Raw genomic sequence first — 16,207 nt, 5'->3', positions numbered from 1 at the left:
TCCAACCATTTTATGTGGATGAATTAACTGCCTCATGAAAAAATCACGACCGGGCTGATGGAGAAATGCCGACAATTTGTTCGTTCGATTTTGTGGTACTTTTTCTGTTTAAAAATTAATTATGTGAGAAATTGGTGTGGAAATCTCTTTATGCGCAAATATTGATATACTAACGTAATGATCACATAGAAGTAAACTTGGAGTCACGCGATGATATGTTGTGTGGTCCCACTACGACTCGGGAAACCATCCAGTTTCTAAGGCTACAGATTAAATAAATGATTAATTTCACAGGGTGGTGAAAGTGCACGTGATGAGCTTGATGCTCCTTTCCAATACATATTGAGGGTCTTATTCTGGTGACATAATGATCGATGTGGCTGCCGTTTGACAAATAAAAATATAACCCTTAGCCATAATCTCATCATGTAGGTAGCCTACCCGGAAATGTTGAGCAGCTGGCTAAAGCGCACGTGCCAAGCCCAGAGTGGGCACATTTGCTATATAACGCAACAGTTTCTGACAAAACCATGAATAGAATTGAAACCCATTTAACTTGTATTTTTCATTCGGACATGGACATTTTACAATAAACGTTATGTCCACCACGACATCACGCACAGGCGTTTATCCGCAATAAATCAGTTTAATGAAAACATCTCTGGTGGGAAAATACGCATTTTATGCAGATTTTAGAATATTCGCATTAAAATCTGTCACAAATTGGATGGAAACCTACCTTGTGACTAAAAAGACGTTTTTACAACCGATCAATTGTAGCTCTCCGATTGTAAAACATCTTATCTTCTTAGTTATAGATATGGCTATTGAAATACCTGTAATTAAATGCGAACAGAAAAACAATCTCCGGCACAGGTGAATTCAAGCACACAATTGAAGTTTCGACTTTAGTTGTTTTATAACAATATATTGAAACAAGTATTGCAAACAGAAGTAACCAAACAGTTCAGTTTGAATAGTATGGATTTTATTGCAATTACTTTACATTTGCAGTCATGCTGTCTGATATAAAACTATTTAAAACCAGGACTTTGTGGAAGAAGAAAGTTAGTGTGCAAATTCTTCTCTACACTCTTCTACTGTCAACCGACCCAGAAAAAAAAGCAGTGTCTTGTGACTGCCTGGAGCAGTGTTGCAGAGTTGGAATGCATGGGTACATTGTATGTTGAATAAATGAACAAGGATTAAAAATTAAAAAAAACCTATGCAAATGTCTCTTGATGTAGCTGTAAATAAATAACAATAATATCCAGCAAGTTACATTAAGCTGCATATAGGACCCTTGACACACAGATGACCTCATGCCGTGACACTGTCATAACGGTCATCACTGGACAAGGTCGCTACTCCACTTGACAGATGCCCTTTGCCTCCTCCACTTTCCGCAGGCTCTCATCCCACTGGGTGAACTGCTTGGACAGCAGGAACATCTGCCAAAGAGGTCAAGGTTCAAAGATAATTTGGTGGGCCAGGCAGTTCATTCCATTAGCACAAACTAGACATTGCTCAGAGTTCAACATGACAGAAAACAATCTACAACCACTCACGTTCATTCATCTGACCGAGGAGGTCAGGAGACACGACAGCCAATGTACTCGACACAGTTTCACTGGCTAACCTCAGATACATTTTCCTCTGTCTTGATCAGTGTTATTTATTCACTTCAATAATTCCATTATTTGCTATTATAATGAAGGAAAGGTACCATTTTGTTGTACTCCTCAAACAGTTTCTTCACCTCTAGGGACTGGGCTTCAGTTTGGTCCTTTGGGAAAATGACAAGAACAGTGTCACTACTGTAATTCACAAAAGTCAATCTAGTGTGTCTTGCGAGGAAAGACAAAATCAAGAAAAGAGGGGCATGAATAAGTGAGAGGGGGACGGTTCCAACCTGCTCTTTGATGTGAATCTGAGACAAACGCTGTAGCTTGGTGGCATGCTCTGGCACATCTGTGAATGAGAACTTTACAATGAGTTGCGTTCAACATAAAAAACAGTATTTAACCCATCATCCCATCAACACTTCACACAGACCACATTGTAATGATACTTAAATTCCCTCTCACCTACCTCTGATGTAGTTGCTGTCCAATAGTGGCTGGAGGTTGCTCACCTGCTCCAGAAGGGTGGCCTGGCAAAGCAGGAAGTCCTCCTCTGTGGGGAGAAACAAGTGCATGAGTTTGAGACTGGAGGCACATACCAGGGATGCAAACTGGAGGGCCCAAAAAGGTGACTTAAAAAAAAAAATACGGAAACATGCAACAACAAAACAATCCCTGCTAGGGGGAAATGCAGGTTTTAACTAACTAAAAAAACAATATGATTACATGATCAGTCTGTGTAAAATTTAAAAGTGGTTAATGTGAACCGAATCCAATGTTATTTGTTGCCTAGACTTTACTGCAAATGACAAGTCTTGAGAAAAAAAAAACATGACACTAATATTGCAGTTAGCCATGACAGCCTTTATAATAGAATGCTTGTGACCACACACACACACACACATCTAAATATTGCACTTGGGGGGAAACCCCCCCCATCTTAAAGCAGAAATAGAATGAAACAAACAGGCATTTTATTTTTGCTCTATTATAGTGGCCATTATAGATCAAGTGCACAAGGCTGTATGCAAAAATAACATTCCCTGAGTACATTTTTTTTTATAATCCACACACGTTACTGTCAAGTTCAACACAACAAAAACTCTTTGGGCTACACTGCACATTATTACATTGTACACATTCTGCCTGTGGACATCAGTTCTACAATGTGCCAGCAAAAGTGAGAAAGAGGGAACGTGTGCGGTGTTCCTTTCACCTCTATAGTGGTATCCAGTTTAAGCCAGGCCCAGCGACACTTGATCTCTGAATCCACTTGTTTAACAAGCAATGCCTCATTTTCACCTAATTCTCTCATTCTAAAAATTAACTAATGTTTTCCCTCTACAGTATGTGGTTAACAGATAGTGGTTAGTTCGTTAGCTAGTTAACATGTCACACAGATTGCCAGGGTCCAGTAAGCAACTGACGCGTTATAACTTGAGTAACGGCAAGGAGTCGTATACCAATTAATACTATAGCAAATTGGTTAGGTTACTAATGTTAGCTCATCTGATGTTGTAACGTTACCTAGCAATATCATTTTCACACCATAAACTCAATTATTTGATCAGATGAGTTGGCTAATGTTGTTCAACATTTCTCTGGCTAGCTAATAACGGATAATTTTGATCCAGCTAGCAAGATACTTCACAATGCTAATACTTGTTCCAGCACACTTTCTCCCTCATCTCAAACTTTCCAAATGCCAGTTGTTTTTCGGTTACAGCTCATGAAGTACGCTTCATCACCTTCTCCGTGATCAGGCTTCTCACCGACCTCTTCGTTATCGTTCAGGGGACGCGCTGCTGTAACTGACAAGCTGACTTTCCAGAGCGCGCACTGATGCTGTAACTAATAGATTGGTTGGCTCTTCTTTCTTCAGTCGCGTGTTGCGCTGCATTCTGTTTTTATGTAAACAGCCAATAGTGATCCAACCCCCCTCCCCAACTTTTCTCATCGGATCTATACGAATCACGTAGGTCACCTATTTTGGATTCGAAACGGCGAATTTCGCCGAAAGGTGACATACCCATACGCCAGAGGCCTACTCAATCACCATGACGCAGGACAAAATTCCCCAACATTTACTCACATATTTAAATGAAAAACTCTTACCAGCAAGGATGAATTCCAGCTTCATGGCATCAGGAACAGTGATGTGGTCAGTGAACTGAGGGTCCAGATACTTCAGCAGGTCCTCAACTGTACAGAGAACAAAAGGTTGTAGAATATATACTAGTTACTATGTGGGACATATAATCACAATTTACCCTGTTTTGTGATTGTCCTGGTAATAATGTGTCCCATCCAAGTCACAATTATGTGTCGTCTAAGATGTCACTCACTCTTTTTGTGTAGAATCTTCACTCGTTCCCTCTTATTTGCAGTGTTTGCAAGGGCGGCCTGAACTCTGGAGAGGGAATCCGCGCACTAGGGAACAGAGTGCATTATATGATGATACACTAAAGCTAAACTTGAAAATAAACCGTGTTTATAGCTGTACTGGCATTGAGTTACTTAGCTATCTAAGTAGTCGTTCGACATTAACATGTTGGAATGCCCTGGTATAGCTGTTCTTCACACATGCTCCATAATATTGACGTCTAAGCATTGATTGTATTAAATCAGTGTGCAAAAAGGGCGTTCGCTAGCTAGCCAAAGCAGCCAGTTGAATCGCTATTCGGCATTTCTAATATAGAATATTATTGTCAAACCTTCACGGGTTTCCCTCCCTTGTTCCTTCTTTCACCGTATATACGACTTTCCAGCGTCTCAAGACGCGTTTCGAGGTTATCCACTTCAACTTTCCTATCCATTCTTGATTCAGAGAGCACAACAAATGGATTTGGATCCTTGTAACGACGTAGAACAGGCGACTGCGCACAATTGCAAAACATCTACGGACCGTGAAAGGGGCCATATTTGTTGTCTCTAAAGAAAACTTCTGCGGTTTCCAAGCTGTAAATGAAACTACAAATAACTACAAAATGACTTATCGATTACTAGGCGAATCAAAATTATCGTCACTAACCAACAACTTTATAGGTCCTCTTTGCACTGAATGCACTGAATATCTCGACATGATTATTGCAATACACTACAATGAACGCTGGATGTCACTCTATACTACAGGTTACACCTCGTCAGCGAAAAGGGGGATTTTCTTGCTTTTTTTCCTTGACAGGCGAATGACAACACCACCACGGCCCTCTTCCTTCATCGCAGCTGGTTACAAACGCTATAGAAAAGTAAGATGTTGTTTATCATTTGTCTCAAAACTTTTAGAAATGTTACGCTCCTAGTCCTACCACTTGTTTAGGGCACACTTTCAAATGTGCCCACAGCCTCGCTACTATTTCTGCCAGTGTCAGTGAGGCTTGGTAGCGTACGCAGCTATCTAGCTAGTTGGCTAGTTAGCAAGTCAATACATAATAATGTACATGTAAATCGTTGCAAAGTAACCAATACACCGTTGCTTAGTTAACTATGTTAAATGTAATCTTATTCCTCACCGCCAGTGAAGTCGTGGCTAGTTAGTTACAGTATCTAGCTAACACGTTAGCTAACTAGCACTTTGTATTTCTCCACTAGCCTAACGCTGGCTAGTTGAAGTTGTGTGTTCACAAACTGTGGTAAGATTAGAACTCTTTGCAGAGCTGTGATTGACTGGTTCCGAAGAGAGCTTAATTGACACGTTCTGTAGAGAGCTTTCGAATGTTACCATTCTGGTGTACTCTCTCATCTGAGACTGACTGTCATTGGTGCAAAATCTGGAGTTCAAACAACAACGGGCCGATAATTATAGTTTTAGCCATGTTTTGAGGTTATGCAGGGTTTGTTTACAATGACATTGTTTACAAACAACCAAGTAAAACAAGCTCATATTTTGGGTTTGGATGGGGTACGACAGTTCAACTAAACTCATGAGGAATTTATCAATTAAACTCTTAAAATATCAATGGGTATGTAACATTCATTTAAAAGTCCCAAAATGAATGTACCAATCCCAGATTGACCATTTCATCTGTTGATGACAGGTGGTTTGTTGCTAGAGAATACTTTCTTTATGTGCCACTGGGAGCGACAGGAGGATGGCAGATGACAAGGACGTGCTGCGAGATGTTTGGTTTGGTCGGATTCCGACCTGCTTCACACTTTACCAGGATGAGATCACCGAGAGAGAGGCCGAACCCTTCTATGTAAGTGTGACATCATGCAGACTAGTACTAAGTAAAAAAAAATGTCTCTTTGCTGGACAATGCCAGTGGAGGCTGCTGGGGGGAGGACAGCTCATAATAATGCCTGGAACAGAGCAAATAGAATGGCATCAAACACATGGAAACCATGTATTTGATACCATTCCATGAGCCCGTCCTCCCCAATTAAGGTGCAACCAACCTCACGTGCAATGGACATAGCATTTGTGACATAGGTCTAGCTAATTCAGGTCACACACATGATGACTACTGAGCTGGCTTGAGCCATGGACTCTTGCGGGAACCTAGATTGAGTCCCTCTCTTCTCCCCCTCTGCTGTTCTCTCCTCAGCTCCTCCTGCCAAGGGTGAGCTACCTGACTCTGGTCACAGACAAGGTGAAAAAGCACTTCCTGAAGGTCATGAAGGCCGAAGACGTAGAGGAGATATGGTTTGATTTCGAAGGAACGCCACTCAAATGGTGGGTGAGCTTTAAATTACCGTAGGACTGTGAGGACTATGTGTGTTGTAAAGTATTGACTTCTTTTAACAACTACTAGTGAATATAATGGTTAGAATTCCCTGTGCCCCTCCATAGAAACAAGTGTCCTAGCACAGCAGTAGAGTACATCTTTTACAGATCAGAATTGAGCATATCAACTCGCCTCCTATCATCATCGTCATCATCAATGAAGAGACTACATACCAATTGTCTGCAGTCTTACATTTCAGGCACCAGGTGGCAGCCCAACACAAGCTTTTGACATTTGGTTGGACATGAGTCCTAATCTTAAATTGACATACACACGTAACTCAGACCTTTGGGTAAATAAGGTGTTTTGTCTCTAAAACGTATTAAGAGGTTACTTAGGATCCAGCCCACGGTGAAGGAGGGGATAACTCATTATGATTCAGAGTTGGAACGGAATGAAGCCCTGGTGACATGTTTCCTCAACTGATGTGTTGTGGCTGTGTTTATTCATTGCAGGCACTATCCAATCGGATTGCTGTTTGACCTGCATGCCTCCAACACTGCCCTGCCGTGGAGCATCACTGTGCACTTTAAGGTACAACACAGAATTCGTTTTTTAGCATGTTAACACAGTACATATGGAGCAGCAAGTATATTTGCTGGTCCAAATGTAGAATCCTCCAAATGCTGGCCTGTATACAGCAGGGGTTGGAAGTGAAATTATTTTCCAATTGTTTCTTTCTGAACAGAACCACTTTTTTCCCCCGTTTCGTTCCACTGTTCCGACCAGAAAAATAAAATTCTTAACCGGTTCGAACCAAAAAAAGTACCAGTTTATATTGTTACTTTTTTAACCTGTGAAATCAACCGTTTTTAAATACATTTAGCTCATTAAATTACATCACCAATCAGTGCGGTAAGCTAGTTGTTTACATGCATGATGGACAGACAAGTGTAGCCTGTGGCGCAAGATGTGACAAATTTTGAGGGTGTGGAGAGAGCGAGAGACGGTTGAGGAGGAGGCTTGAAGCGCTGGGCATCTTGTTATGACGTGCATTATATGAATTAGGTACACAGAATTATACCTAGGAGGACGGCTTCTATGGAGGAACTTTTTTATGTCCTTTGAGCTAGCTAGCTAACAAGCTTGAGATAGCAAGTTAACAAGCTTGTGTGTGCAGAGCGGCACCAGAATTTAAAACACGTCTTACCTTTTTGTAGTTAATAAATCCAACGTGAAACATGATAACTAGGCCTACAGTATCCTTCACTAGCGTTGAAAAAGTGTACACATTTTTCTCTTGCTAATTAAAAATCTCTCCCTATCTTCTGAATCAAGCTTGTAACGTCAGTACAGTCAGTAGCCTATGCTTCGCAGGGGGAAGGGCAGGTAGCAACACGCACATGCAAAGATTTTCAGCTTGTAGGTAGATACTGGAATACGTTTTTATTTTATTTCACCTTTATTTAACCAGGTACGCCAGTTGAGAACAAGTTCTCATTTAAAACTGCGACCTGGCCAAGATAAAGCAAAGCAGTGCGACAAAAAACAACAACACAGAGTTACACATGGGATAAACAAAAGTACAGTCAATAACTCTATAGAAAAATCTATATACAGTGTGTGCAAATGGAGTAAGGCAGTAAGGCAATAAATAGGCCATAGTAGCGAAGTAATTACAATTTAGCAAATTAACACTGAAGTGATAGATGTGCAGATGATGATGTGCAAGTAGAAATACTGGTGTGCAAAAAAGTAAATTAAAACAATATGGGGATGAGGTAGGTAGTTGGGTGGGCTATTTACAGATTGTCTATGTACAGCTGCAGCGATCGGTAAGCTGCTCAAATTGCTGATGCTTAAAGTTAGTCAGTGATTTTTGCAATTCGTTCCAGTCATTGGCAGCAGAGAACTGAAAGGAAAGGCGGCCAAAGGAGGTGTTGGCTTTGAGGATGACCAGTGAGATATACCTGCTGGAGCGCGTGCTATGGGTGGGTGTTGTTATGGTGACCAGTGAGCTGAGATAAGGCAGAGCTTTACCTAGCAAAGACTTATAGATGACCTGGAGCCAGTGGGTCTGGCGACGAATATGTAGCGAGGGCCAGCCGACGAGAGCATACAGGTCGCAGTGGTCGGTGGTATATGGGGCTTTGGTGACAAAAGGGATGGCACTGTGATCGACTGCATCCGGTTTGCTGAGTAGAGTGTTGGAGGCTATTTTGTAAATGACATTGCCGAAGTCGAGGATCGGTAGGATGGTCAGTTTTACGAGGGTATGTTTGGCAGCATGAGTGAAGGAGGCTTTGTTGCGAAATAGGAAGCCGATTCTAGATTTAATTCTGGATTGGAGATGCTTACCGTAATTTCCGGACCATAAGGCGCAACTTTTTTCCCACGCTTTGAACCTCACGGCTTAAACAATGACGCGGCTAATATATGGATTTTTCCCGCTTTCTGTGACGTGCTCAGTTTTTTGGCGGCATGAAGCTTTCATTAGACCAATGAAATTGCCGAACGGGTTAAGGTCAAACAACTTTTTGGTTTACTGTTTAGATTAAATCGAGCGCTCTCAAACTTCCCATCATTCTGATTACGGTAGTCATTTTGTCACCCTCATCATGGCAAAGATACGGAGAAATGCATATGATGCAGCTTTCAACTTGAAGGCGATTGATCTGGCTGTTGGAAAAGGAAATAGAGCTGCTGCACGGGAGCTTGGTCTTAATGAGTCGATGATAAGACGTTGGAAACAGCAGCGTGAGCAATTGACTCAGTGCAAAAAGACAACTAAAGCTTTCAGAGGGAAGAAAAGCAGATGGCCCGAACTAGAAAATGAGCTCGAAGACTGGGTCAACACACAGAGAGCAGACGGCCGAGGTGTGCGGCTTATTTATGTAAAAAAAAAAATATATTAAAAAAATTCAGTGGGTGCGGCTTATATTCAGGTGCGCTCAATAGTCTGGAAATTACGGTAATATGAGTCTGGAAGGAGAGTTTACAGTCTAGCCAGACACTTAGGTATTTGTAGTTGTGCACATATTCTAAGTCAGAAGCGTCCAGAGTAGTGATGCTAGTCGGGCAGGCGGGTGCGGGCTGCGATCGGTTGAAGAGCATGCATTTAGTTTTACTAGCATTTTAAAAGCAGTTGGAGGCCACGGAAGGAGTGTTGTGTGGCATTGAAGCTCGTTTGGAGGTTTGTTAACACAGTGTCCAAAGAAGGGCCAGATGTATACCGAATGGTGTCGTCTGCGTAGAGATGGATCAAGGAATCACCCGCAGCAAGAGCGACATCATTGATATATACAGAGAAAAGAGTCGGCCTGAGATTTGAACCCTGTGGTACCCCATAGGGACTGCCAGAGATACGGACAACAGCCCCTCCGATTTTACACACTGAACTCTATCTGAGAAGTAGTTGGTGAACCAGGCGAGGCAGTCATTTGAGAAACGAAGGCGGTTTAGTCTGCCGATAAGAATGCGGTGATTGACAGAGTCAAAAGCCTTGGCCAGGTCGATGAAGACGGCTGCACAGTACTGGCTTTTATCGATGGTGGTTATGATATCGTTTAGTACCTTAAGCCTGGCTGGGGTGCACCTGTGACCAGCTCGGAAACCAGATTGCACAGCGGAGAAGGCACGGTGGAATTCGAAATGGTCAGTGATCTGTTTGTTAACTTGGCTTTTGAAGACTTTAGAAAGGCAGGGCAGGATGGATATAGGTCTGTAACAGTTTGGGTCTAGAGTGTCACCCCCTTTGAAGAGGGGGATGACCGCGGCAGCTTTCCAATCTTTGGGAATCTCGAACGGTACAAAAGAGAGGTTGAACAGACTAGTATTAGGGGTTGCAACAATGGCGGTGGATCATTTTAGAAAGAGAGGGTCCAGATTGTCTAGCACAGCTGATTTGTACGGGTCCAGGTTTTGCAGCTCTTTCAGAACATCTGCTATTTGGATTTGGGTGAAGGAGAAGCTGGGGAGGCTTGGGCAAGTAGCTGCGGGTGGTGCGGAGCTGTTGGTTGGGGTAGCCAGGAGGAAAGCATGGCCAGCCGTAGAGAAATGCTTATTGAAATTCTCGATTATCGTGGATTTATCAGTGGTGACAGTGTTTCCTAGCCTCAATACAGTGGGCAGCTGGGAGGAGGTGCTCTTATTCTCCATGGACTTTAGTGTCCCAGAACTTTTTGGAGTTAGAGCTACAGGATGCAAATTTCTGTTTGAAAAAGCTAGCCTTTGCTTTCCTAACTGACTGTGTGTATTGGTTCCTGACTTCCCTGAGAAGTTGCATATCGCAGGGACTATTCGATGCTAATGCAGTACGCCACAGGATGTTTTTGTGCTGGTCGAGGACAGTCAGGTCTGGAGTGAACCAAGGGCTATATCTGTTCTTAGTTCTACATTTTTTGAATGGGGCATGCTTATTTAAGATGGTGAGGAAATTACTTTTAAAGAACAACCAGGCATCCTCTACTGACAGGATGAGGTCAATATCCTTCCAGGATACCTGGGCCAGGTCATCAGAAAGGCCTGCTCGCTGAAGTGTTTTAGGGAGCGTTTGACAGTTATGAGTGGTGGTCGTTTGACCGCGGACCCATAACAGATGCAGGCAAGGAGGCAGTGATCGCTGAGATCCTGAATGAAAACAGCAGAGGTGTATTTGGAGGGCAAGTTGGTCAAGATAATATCTATGAGGGTGCCCATGTTTACGGATTTAGGGTTGTACCTGGTGGGTTCCTTGATCATTTGTGTGAGATTGAGGGCATCTAGCTTAGATTGTAGGTCTGAAGATGGATGGGGGGCAATCAATTCACATATGGTTTCCAGGGCACAGCTGGGAGCTGAGGGGGGTCTATAACAGGCAGCAACGGTGAGAGACTTATTTCTGGAGAGATTCATTTTTAAAATTAGAAGCTCAAACTGTTTGGGCATAGACCTGGAAAGTATGACAGAACTTTGCAGGCTATCTCTGCAGTAGATTGCAACTCCTCCCCCTTTGGCAGTTCTATCTTGACGGAAAATGTTGTAGTTGGGGATGGAAATCTCAGAATTTTTGGTGGCCTTCCTAAGCCAGGATTCAGACACGGCAAGGACATCAGGGTTGGCGAGTGTGCTAAAGCAGTGAGTAAAACAAACTTAGGGAGGAGGCTTCTGATGTTAACATGCATGAAACCAAGGCTTTTACGGTTACAGAAGTCAACAAATGAGAGCACCTGGGGATACACAGGGCCTGGGTTAACCTCTACATCACCCGAGGAACAGAGGAGGAGTAGGATGAGGGTATGGCTAAATGCTATCAAAACTGGTCGTCTAGTGCCTCGGGGACAGAGAATAAAAGGAGCAGATTTCTGGGTGTGGTAGAATAGAATCAGGGCATAATGTACAGACGGGTATGGTAGGGTGCAGGTACAGTGGAGGTAAAGCTAGGCATTGAGTGACGATAAGAGAGGTTGCATCTCTGGAGGCACTAGTTATGCTACGTTTCTGAGTGACAGCGTGAGGACTTTGTTGTGTTTTGTTGTGGGACTAGAAAAAAATGCCTGGAACGTAAAAGAACGTTATTAACCAGTTCCCATGATTTAAAAAATTACAGTTCTGTTCCTGAAACACTTTTGTTCCTTGAAAAATGTTGTTATTTTCCAGTTTTCGGTTCTGTTCCCTGAACCAGTTCCAACCCCTGGTATACAGTGTTAAAAAGCAGTCCTGCCTGTGTGGTTTTTCTGAGGTAGAATTTCCCAGAGCGTGACTTGCTCCACTGCCCCTCTAACTCTGTGATCGAGGCCCACTTCATGTCCAGCATCAAGGAGGCGGATGCCCTCAAACACAAGAGCCAGGTCATCAACGACATGCAGAAGAAAGACCACAAGCAGCTGTGGATGGGTCTGCAGAACGGTGAGGGCCCCACACACACACACACACACACACACACACACACACACACACACACACTATACACACACATATACATATATATATATATAAGTATTGACTTTTTAGACTCTGTACTCTTATTTTTCCCCTCTACTCAACAACTTACACACCCCCAAGCCAACCAGTCAAAACCACGCCACCCACGCTCTCTGAACAGTGTCTTTGCCTCAGCTGCAAAGTTGTTTCTCTTCTCACTTACCAAAATATACTATTTTGGAGGCTTCCATAACCAAACCAGACCAGAAACAGAGAGAGAAAGAGACAGTTACAACTCCACCCAGAAGAGAAAACAGATCTGAAATATTTCAAAAGCTAAAATTGTGTGAAAGTGAGATACAGGGGAGGGGAGTTAGAAACCAGGACAGGTTGACAGGGTTTCAGAACCCTTGTAGAGCTGGTTTAAAAACATAAAAGGAGATGGGGACAGTTTGTATGTAAATGTGGTTGTGTTGTGTTCCTCAGATAAGTTTGACCAGTTCTGGGCCATGAACCGTAAGCTGATGGAATACCCCACAGAGGAGGGAGGCTTCCGCTACATCCCCTTCAGGATATACCTGGTAAATGGGCAAATACACGCCTTGTTGACATCAAATCAAATTTATTTTTATATAGCCCTTCGTACATCAGCTGATATCTCAAAGTGCTGTACAGAAACCCAGCCTAAAACCCCAAACAGCAAGCAAAGCATGTGAAAGAAGCACGGTGGCTAGGAAAAACTCCCTAGGAAAAACTCCCTAGAAAGGCCAAAAACCTAGGAAGAAACCTAGAGAGGAACCAGGCTATGAGGGGTGGCCAGTCCTCTTCTGGCTGTGCAGGGTGGATATTATAACAGAACATGGTCAAGATGTTAAAATGTTAAAATGTTCATAAATGACCAGCATGGTCAAATAATAATAATCATAGTAGTTGTCGAGGGTGCAACAAGCACGTCCGGTGAACAGGTCAGGGTTCCATAGCCGCAGGCAGAACAGTTGAAACTGGAGCAGCAGCACGGCCAGGTGGACTGGGGACAGCAAGGAGTCATCATACCAGGTAGTCCTGAGGCATGGTCCTAGGGCTCAGGTCCTCCGAGAGAAAGACAGAAAGAGAGAATTAGAGAGAGCATATTTAAATTCACACAGGACACCGGATAAGACAAGAGAAATACTCCAGATGTAACAGACTGACCCTAGCCCCCCGACACATAAACTACTGCAGCATAAATACTGGAGGCTGAGACAGGAGGGATCAGAAGACACTGTGGCCCCATCCGATGATACCCCCGGACAGGGCCAAACAGGCAGGATATAACCCCACCCACTTTGCCAAAGCACAGCCCCCACACCACTAGAGGGATGTCTCCAACCACCAACTTACCGTCCTAAGACAAGGCCGAGTATAGCCCACAACGATCTCCGCCATGGCACAACCCAAGGGGGGGCGCCAACCCAGACAGGAAGACCACGTCAGTGACTCAACCCACTCAAGTGACGCACCCCTCCCATGGACGGCATGGAAGAACACCAGTAAGCCAGTGACTCAGCCCCTGTAAAAGGGTTAGAAGCAGAGAATCCCAGTGGAAAGAGGGGAACCGGCAAGGCAGAGACAGCAAGGGCGGTTCGTTGCTCCAGCCTTTCCGTTCACCTTCACACTCCTGGGCCAGACTATACTTAATCATAGGACCTACTGAAGAGATAAGTCTTCAGTAAAGACTTAAAGGTTGAGACTGAGTCTGCGTCTCTCACATTGGTAGGCAGACCATTCCATAAAAATGGAGCTCTATAGGAGAAAGCCCTACCTCCAGCCGTTTGCTTAGAAATTCTAGGGACAATTAGGAGGCCTGCGTCTTGTGACCGTAGCGTACGTGTAGGTATGTACGGCAGGACCAAATCGGAAAGATAGGTAGGAGCAAGCCCATGTAATGCTTTGTAGGTTAGCAGTAAAACCTTGAAATCAGCCCTTGCCTTAACAGGAAGCCAGTGTAGGGAGGCTAGCACTGGAGTAATATGATCAAATTTTTTGGTTCTAGTCAGGATTCTAGCAGCCGTATTTAGCACTAACTGAAGTTTATTTAGTGCTTTATCCGGGTAGCCGGAAAGTAGAGCATTGCAGTAGTCCAGCCTAGAAGTAACAAAAGCATGGATTAATTTTTCTGCGTCATTTTTGGACAGAAAGTTTCTGATTTTTGCAATGTTACGTAGATGGAAAAAAGCTGTCCTTGAAACAGTCTTGATATGTTCTTCAAAAGAGAGATCAGGGTCCAGAGTAACGCCGAGGTCCTTCACAGTTTTATTTGAGACGACTGTACAACCATCCAGATTAATTGTCAGATTCAACAGAAGATCTCTTTGTTTCTTGGGACCTAGAACAAGCATCTCTGTTTTGTCCAAGTTTAAAAGTAGAAAGTTTGCAGCCATCCACTTCTTTATGTCTGAAACACAGGCTTCTAGCGAGGGCAATTTTGGGGCTTCACCATGTTTCATTGAAATGTACAGCTGTGTGTCGTCCGCATAGCAGTGAAATTTAACATTATGTTTTCGAATGACATCCCCAAGAGGTAAAATATATAGTGAAAACAATAGTGGTCCTAAAACGGAACCTTGAGGAACACCGAAATTTACAATTGATTTGTCAGAGGACAAACCATTCACAGAGACAAACTGATATCTTTCCGACAGATAAGATCTAAACCAGGCCAGAACTTGTCCATGTAGACCAATTTGGGTTTCCAATCTCTCCAAAAGAATGTGGTGATCGATGGTATCAAAAGCGGCACTAAGATCTAGGAGCACGAGGACAGATGCAGAGCCTCGGTCTGACGTCATTAAAAGGTCATTTACCACCTTCACAAGTGCAGTCTCAGTGCTATGATGGGGTCTAAAACCAGACTGAAGCGTTTCGTATACATTGTTTGTCTTCAGGAAGGCAGTGAGTTGCTGTGCAACAGCTTTTTCTAAAATTTTTGAGAGGAATGGAAGATTCGATATAGGCCGATTAGTTTTTTATAATTTCTGGGTCAAGATTCGGCTTTTTCAAGAGAGGCTTTATTACTGCCACTTTTAGTGAGCTTGGTACACATCCGGTGGATAGAGAGCCGTTTATTATGTTCAACATAGGAGGGCCAAGCACAGGAAGCAGCTCTTTCAGTAGTTTAGTTGGAATAGGGTCCAGTATGCAGCTTGAGGGTTTGGAGGCCATGATTATTTTCATCATTGTGTCAAGAGATATAGTACTAAAACACTTTAGTATCTCCCTTGATCCTAGGTCCTGGCAGAGTTGTGTAGACTCAGGACAATGGAGCTTTGGAGGAATACCCAGATTTAAAGAGGAGTCTGTAATTTGCTTTCTAATGATCATGATCTTTTCCTCAAAGAAGTTCATAAATGTATTACTGCTGAAGTGAAAGCCATCCTCCATTTGCGAAGGCTGCTTTTTAGTTAGCTTTCGGATTGTTCTTATTTTCCTCAATTAAGTTGGAAAAATAGGATGATCGAGCAGCAGTGAGGGCTCTTCGATACTGCATGGTACTGTCTTTCCAAGCTAGTCGGAAGACTTCCAGTTTGGTGTGGCGCCATTTCCGTTCCAATTTTCTGGAAGCTTGCTTCAGAGCTCGTGTATTTTCTGTATACCAGGGAGCTAGTTTCTTATGACAGATGTTTTTAATTTTTAGGGGTGCAACTGCATCTAGGGTATTGCGCAAGGTTAAATTGAGTTCCTCGGTTAGGTGGTTAACTGATTTTTGTCCTCTGACGTCCTTGGTTAGGCAGTCTGGAAGGGCATCAAGGAATCTTTGGGTTGTCTGAGAATTTATAGCACGACTTTTAATGCTCCTTGGTTGGGGTCTGAGCAGATTATTTGTTGCAATTGCAAACGTAATAAAATGGTGGTCCGATAGTCCAGGATTATGAGGAAAAACATTAAGATCCACAACATTTATTCCATGGGACAAAACTAGGTCCAGAGTATGACTGTGGCAGTGAGTAGGTCCAGAGACATGTTGGACAAAACCCACTG

At 43.2% G+C, this 16,207-nt stretch overlaps 2 protein-coding genes across 2 annotated transcripts in view; one reads left to right on the top strand and one right to left on the bottom strand.

Annotated features, from left to right (window-relative positions):
- Nucleotides 1-966: 966 nt before the first annotated feature.
- Nucleotides 967-4,522, bottom strand: LOC106605350 (dynactin subunit 3). The gene is made up of 7 exons (XM_014200870.3): nucleotides 4,337-4,522; nucleotides 3,968-4,052; nucleotides 3,738-3,824; nucleotides 2,092-2,175; nucleotides 1,913-1,971; nucleotides 1,727-1,786; nucleotides 967-1,451 (listed from the first exon to the last, which is right to left on the bottom strand). Exons 1-7 carry the CDS (start codon nucleotides 4,517-4,519, stop codon nucleotides 1,365-1,367), a joined length of 645 nt encoding a protein of 214 aa, XP_014056345.2. The 5' UTR covers nucleotides 4,520-4,522; the 3' UTR covers nucleotides 967-1,364.
- Nucleotides 4,523-4,814: 292 nt separating this feature from the next.
- The window catches only part of atg5 (ATG5 autophagy related 5 homolog (S. cerevisiae)), a 31,282-nt gene continuing 19,889 nt past the window's right edge, over nucleotides 4,815-16,207 (top strand). The window contains 6 exon segments of the mRNA NM_001173812.1: nucleotides 4,815-4,870; nucleotides 5,660-5,821; nucleotides 6,170-6,297; nucleotides 6,805-6,883; nucleotides 12,013-12,175; nucleotides 12,677-12,771. Coding sequence (NP_001167283.1) covers nucleotides 5,714-5,821; nucleotides 6,170-6,297; nucleotides 6,805-6,883; nucleotides 12,013-12,175; nucleotides 12,677-12,771 — 573 coding nt within the window. The 5' untranslated portion in view covers nucleotides 4,815-4,870; nucleotides 5,660-5,713.

This window comes from Salmo salar, chromosome 05 (genome assembly GCF_965601325.2).
Source record: "Salmo salar chromosome 05, fSalSal1, whole genome shotgun sequence".
Lineage (NCBI taxonomy): Eukaryota > Metazoa > Chordata > Actinopteri > Salmoniformes > Salmonidae > Salmo > Salmo salar.
Note: the sequence above shows the minus strand (reverse complement) of the source record. Positions and strands in the feature narration are given on the sequence as shown.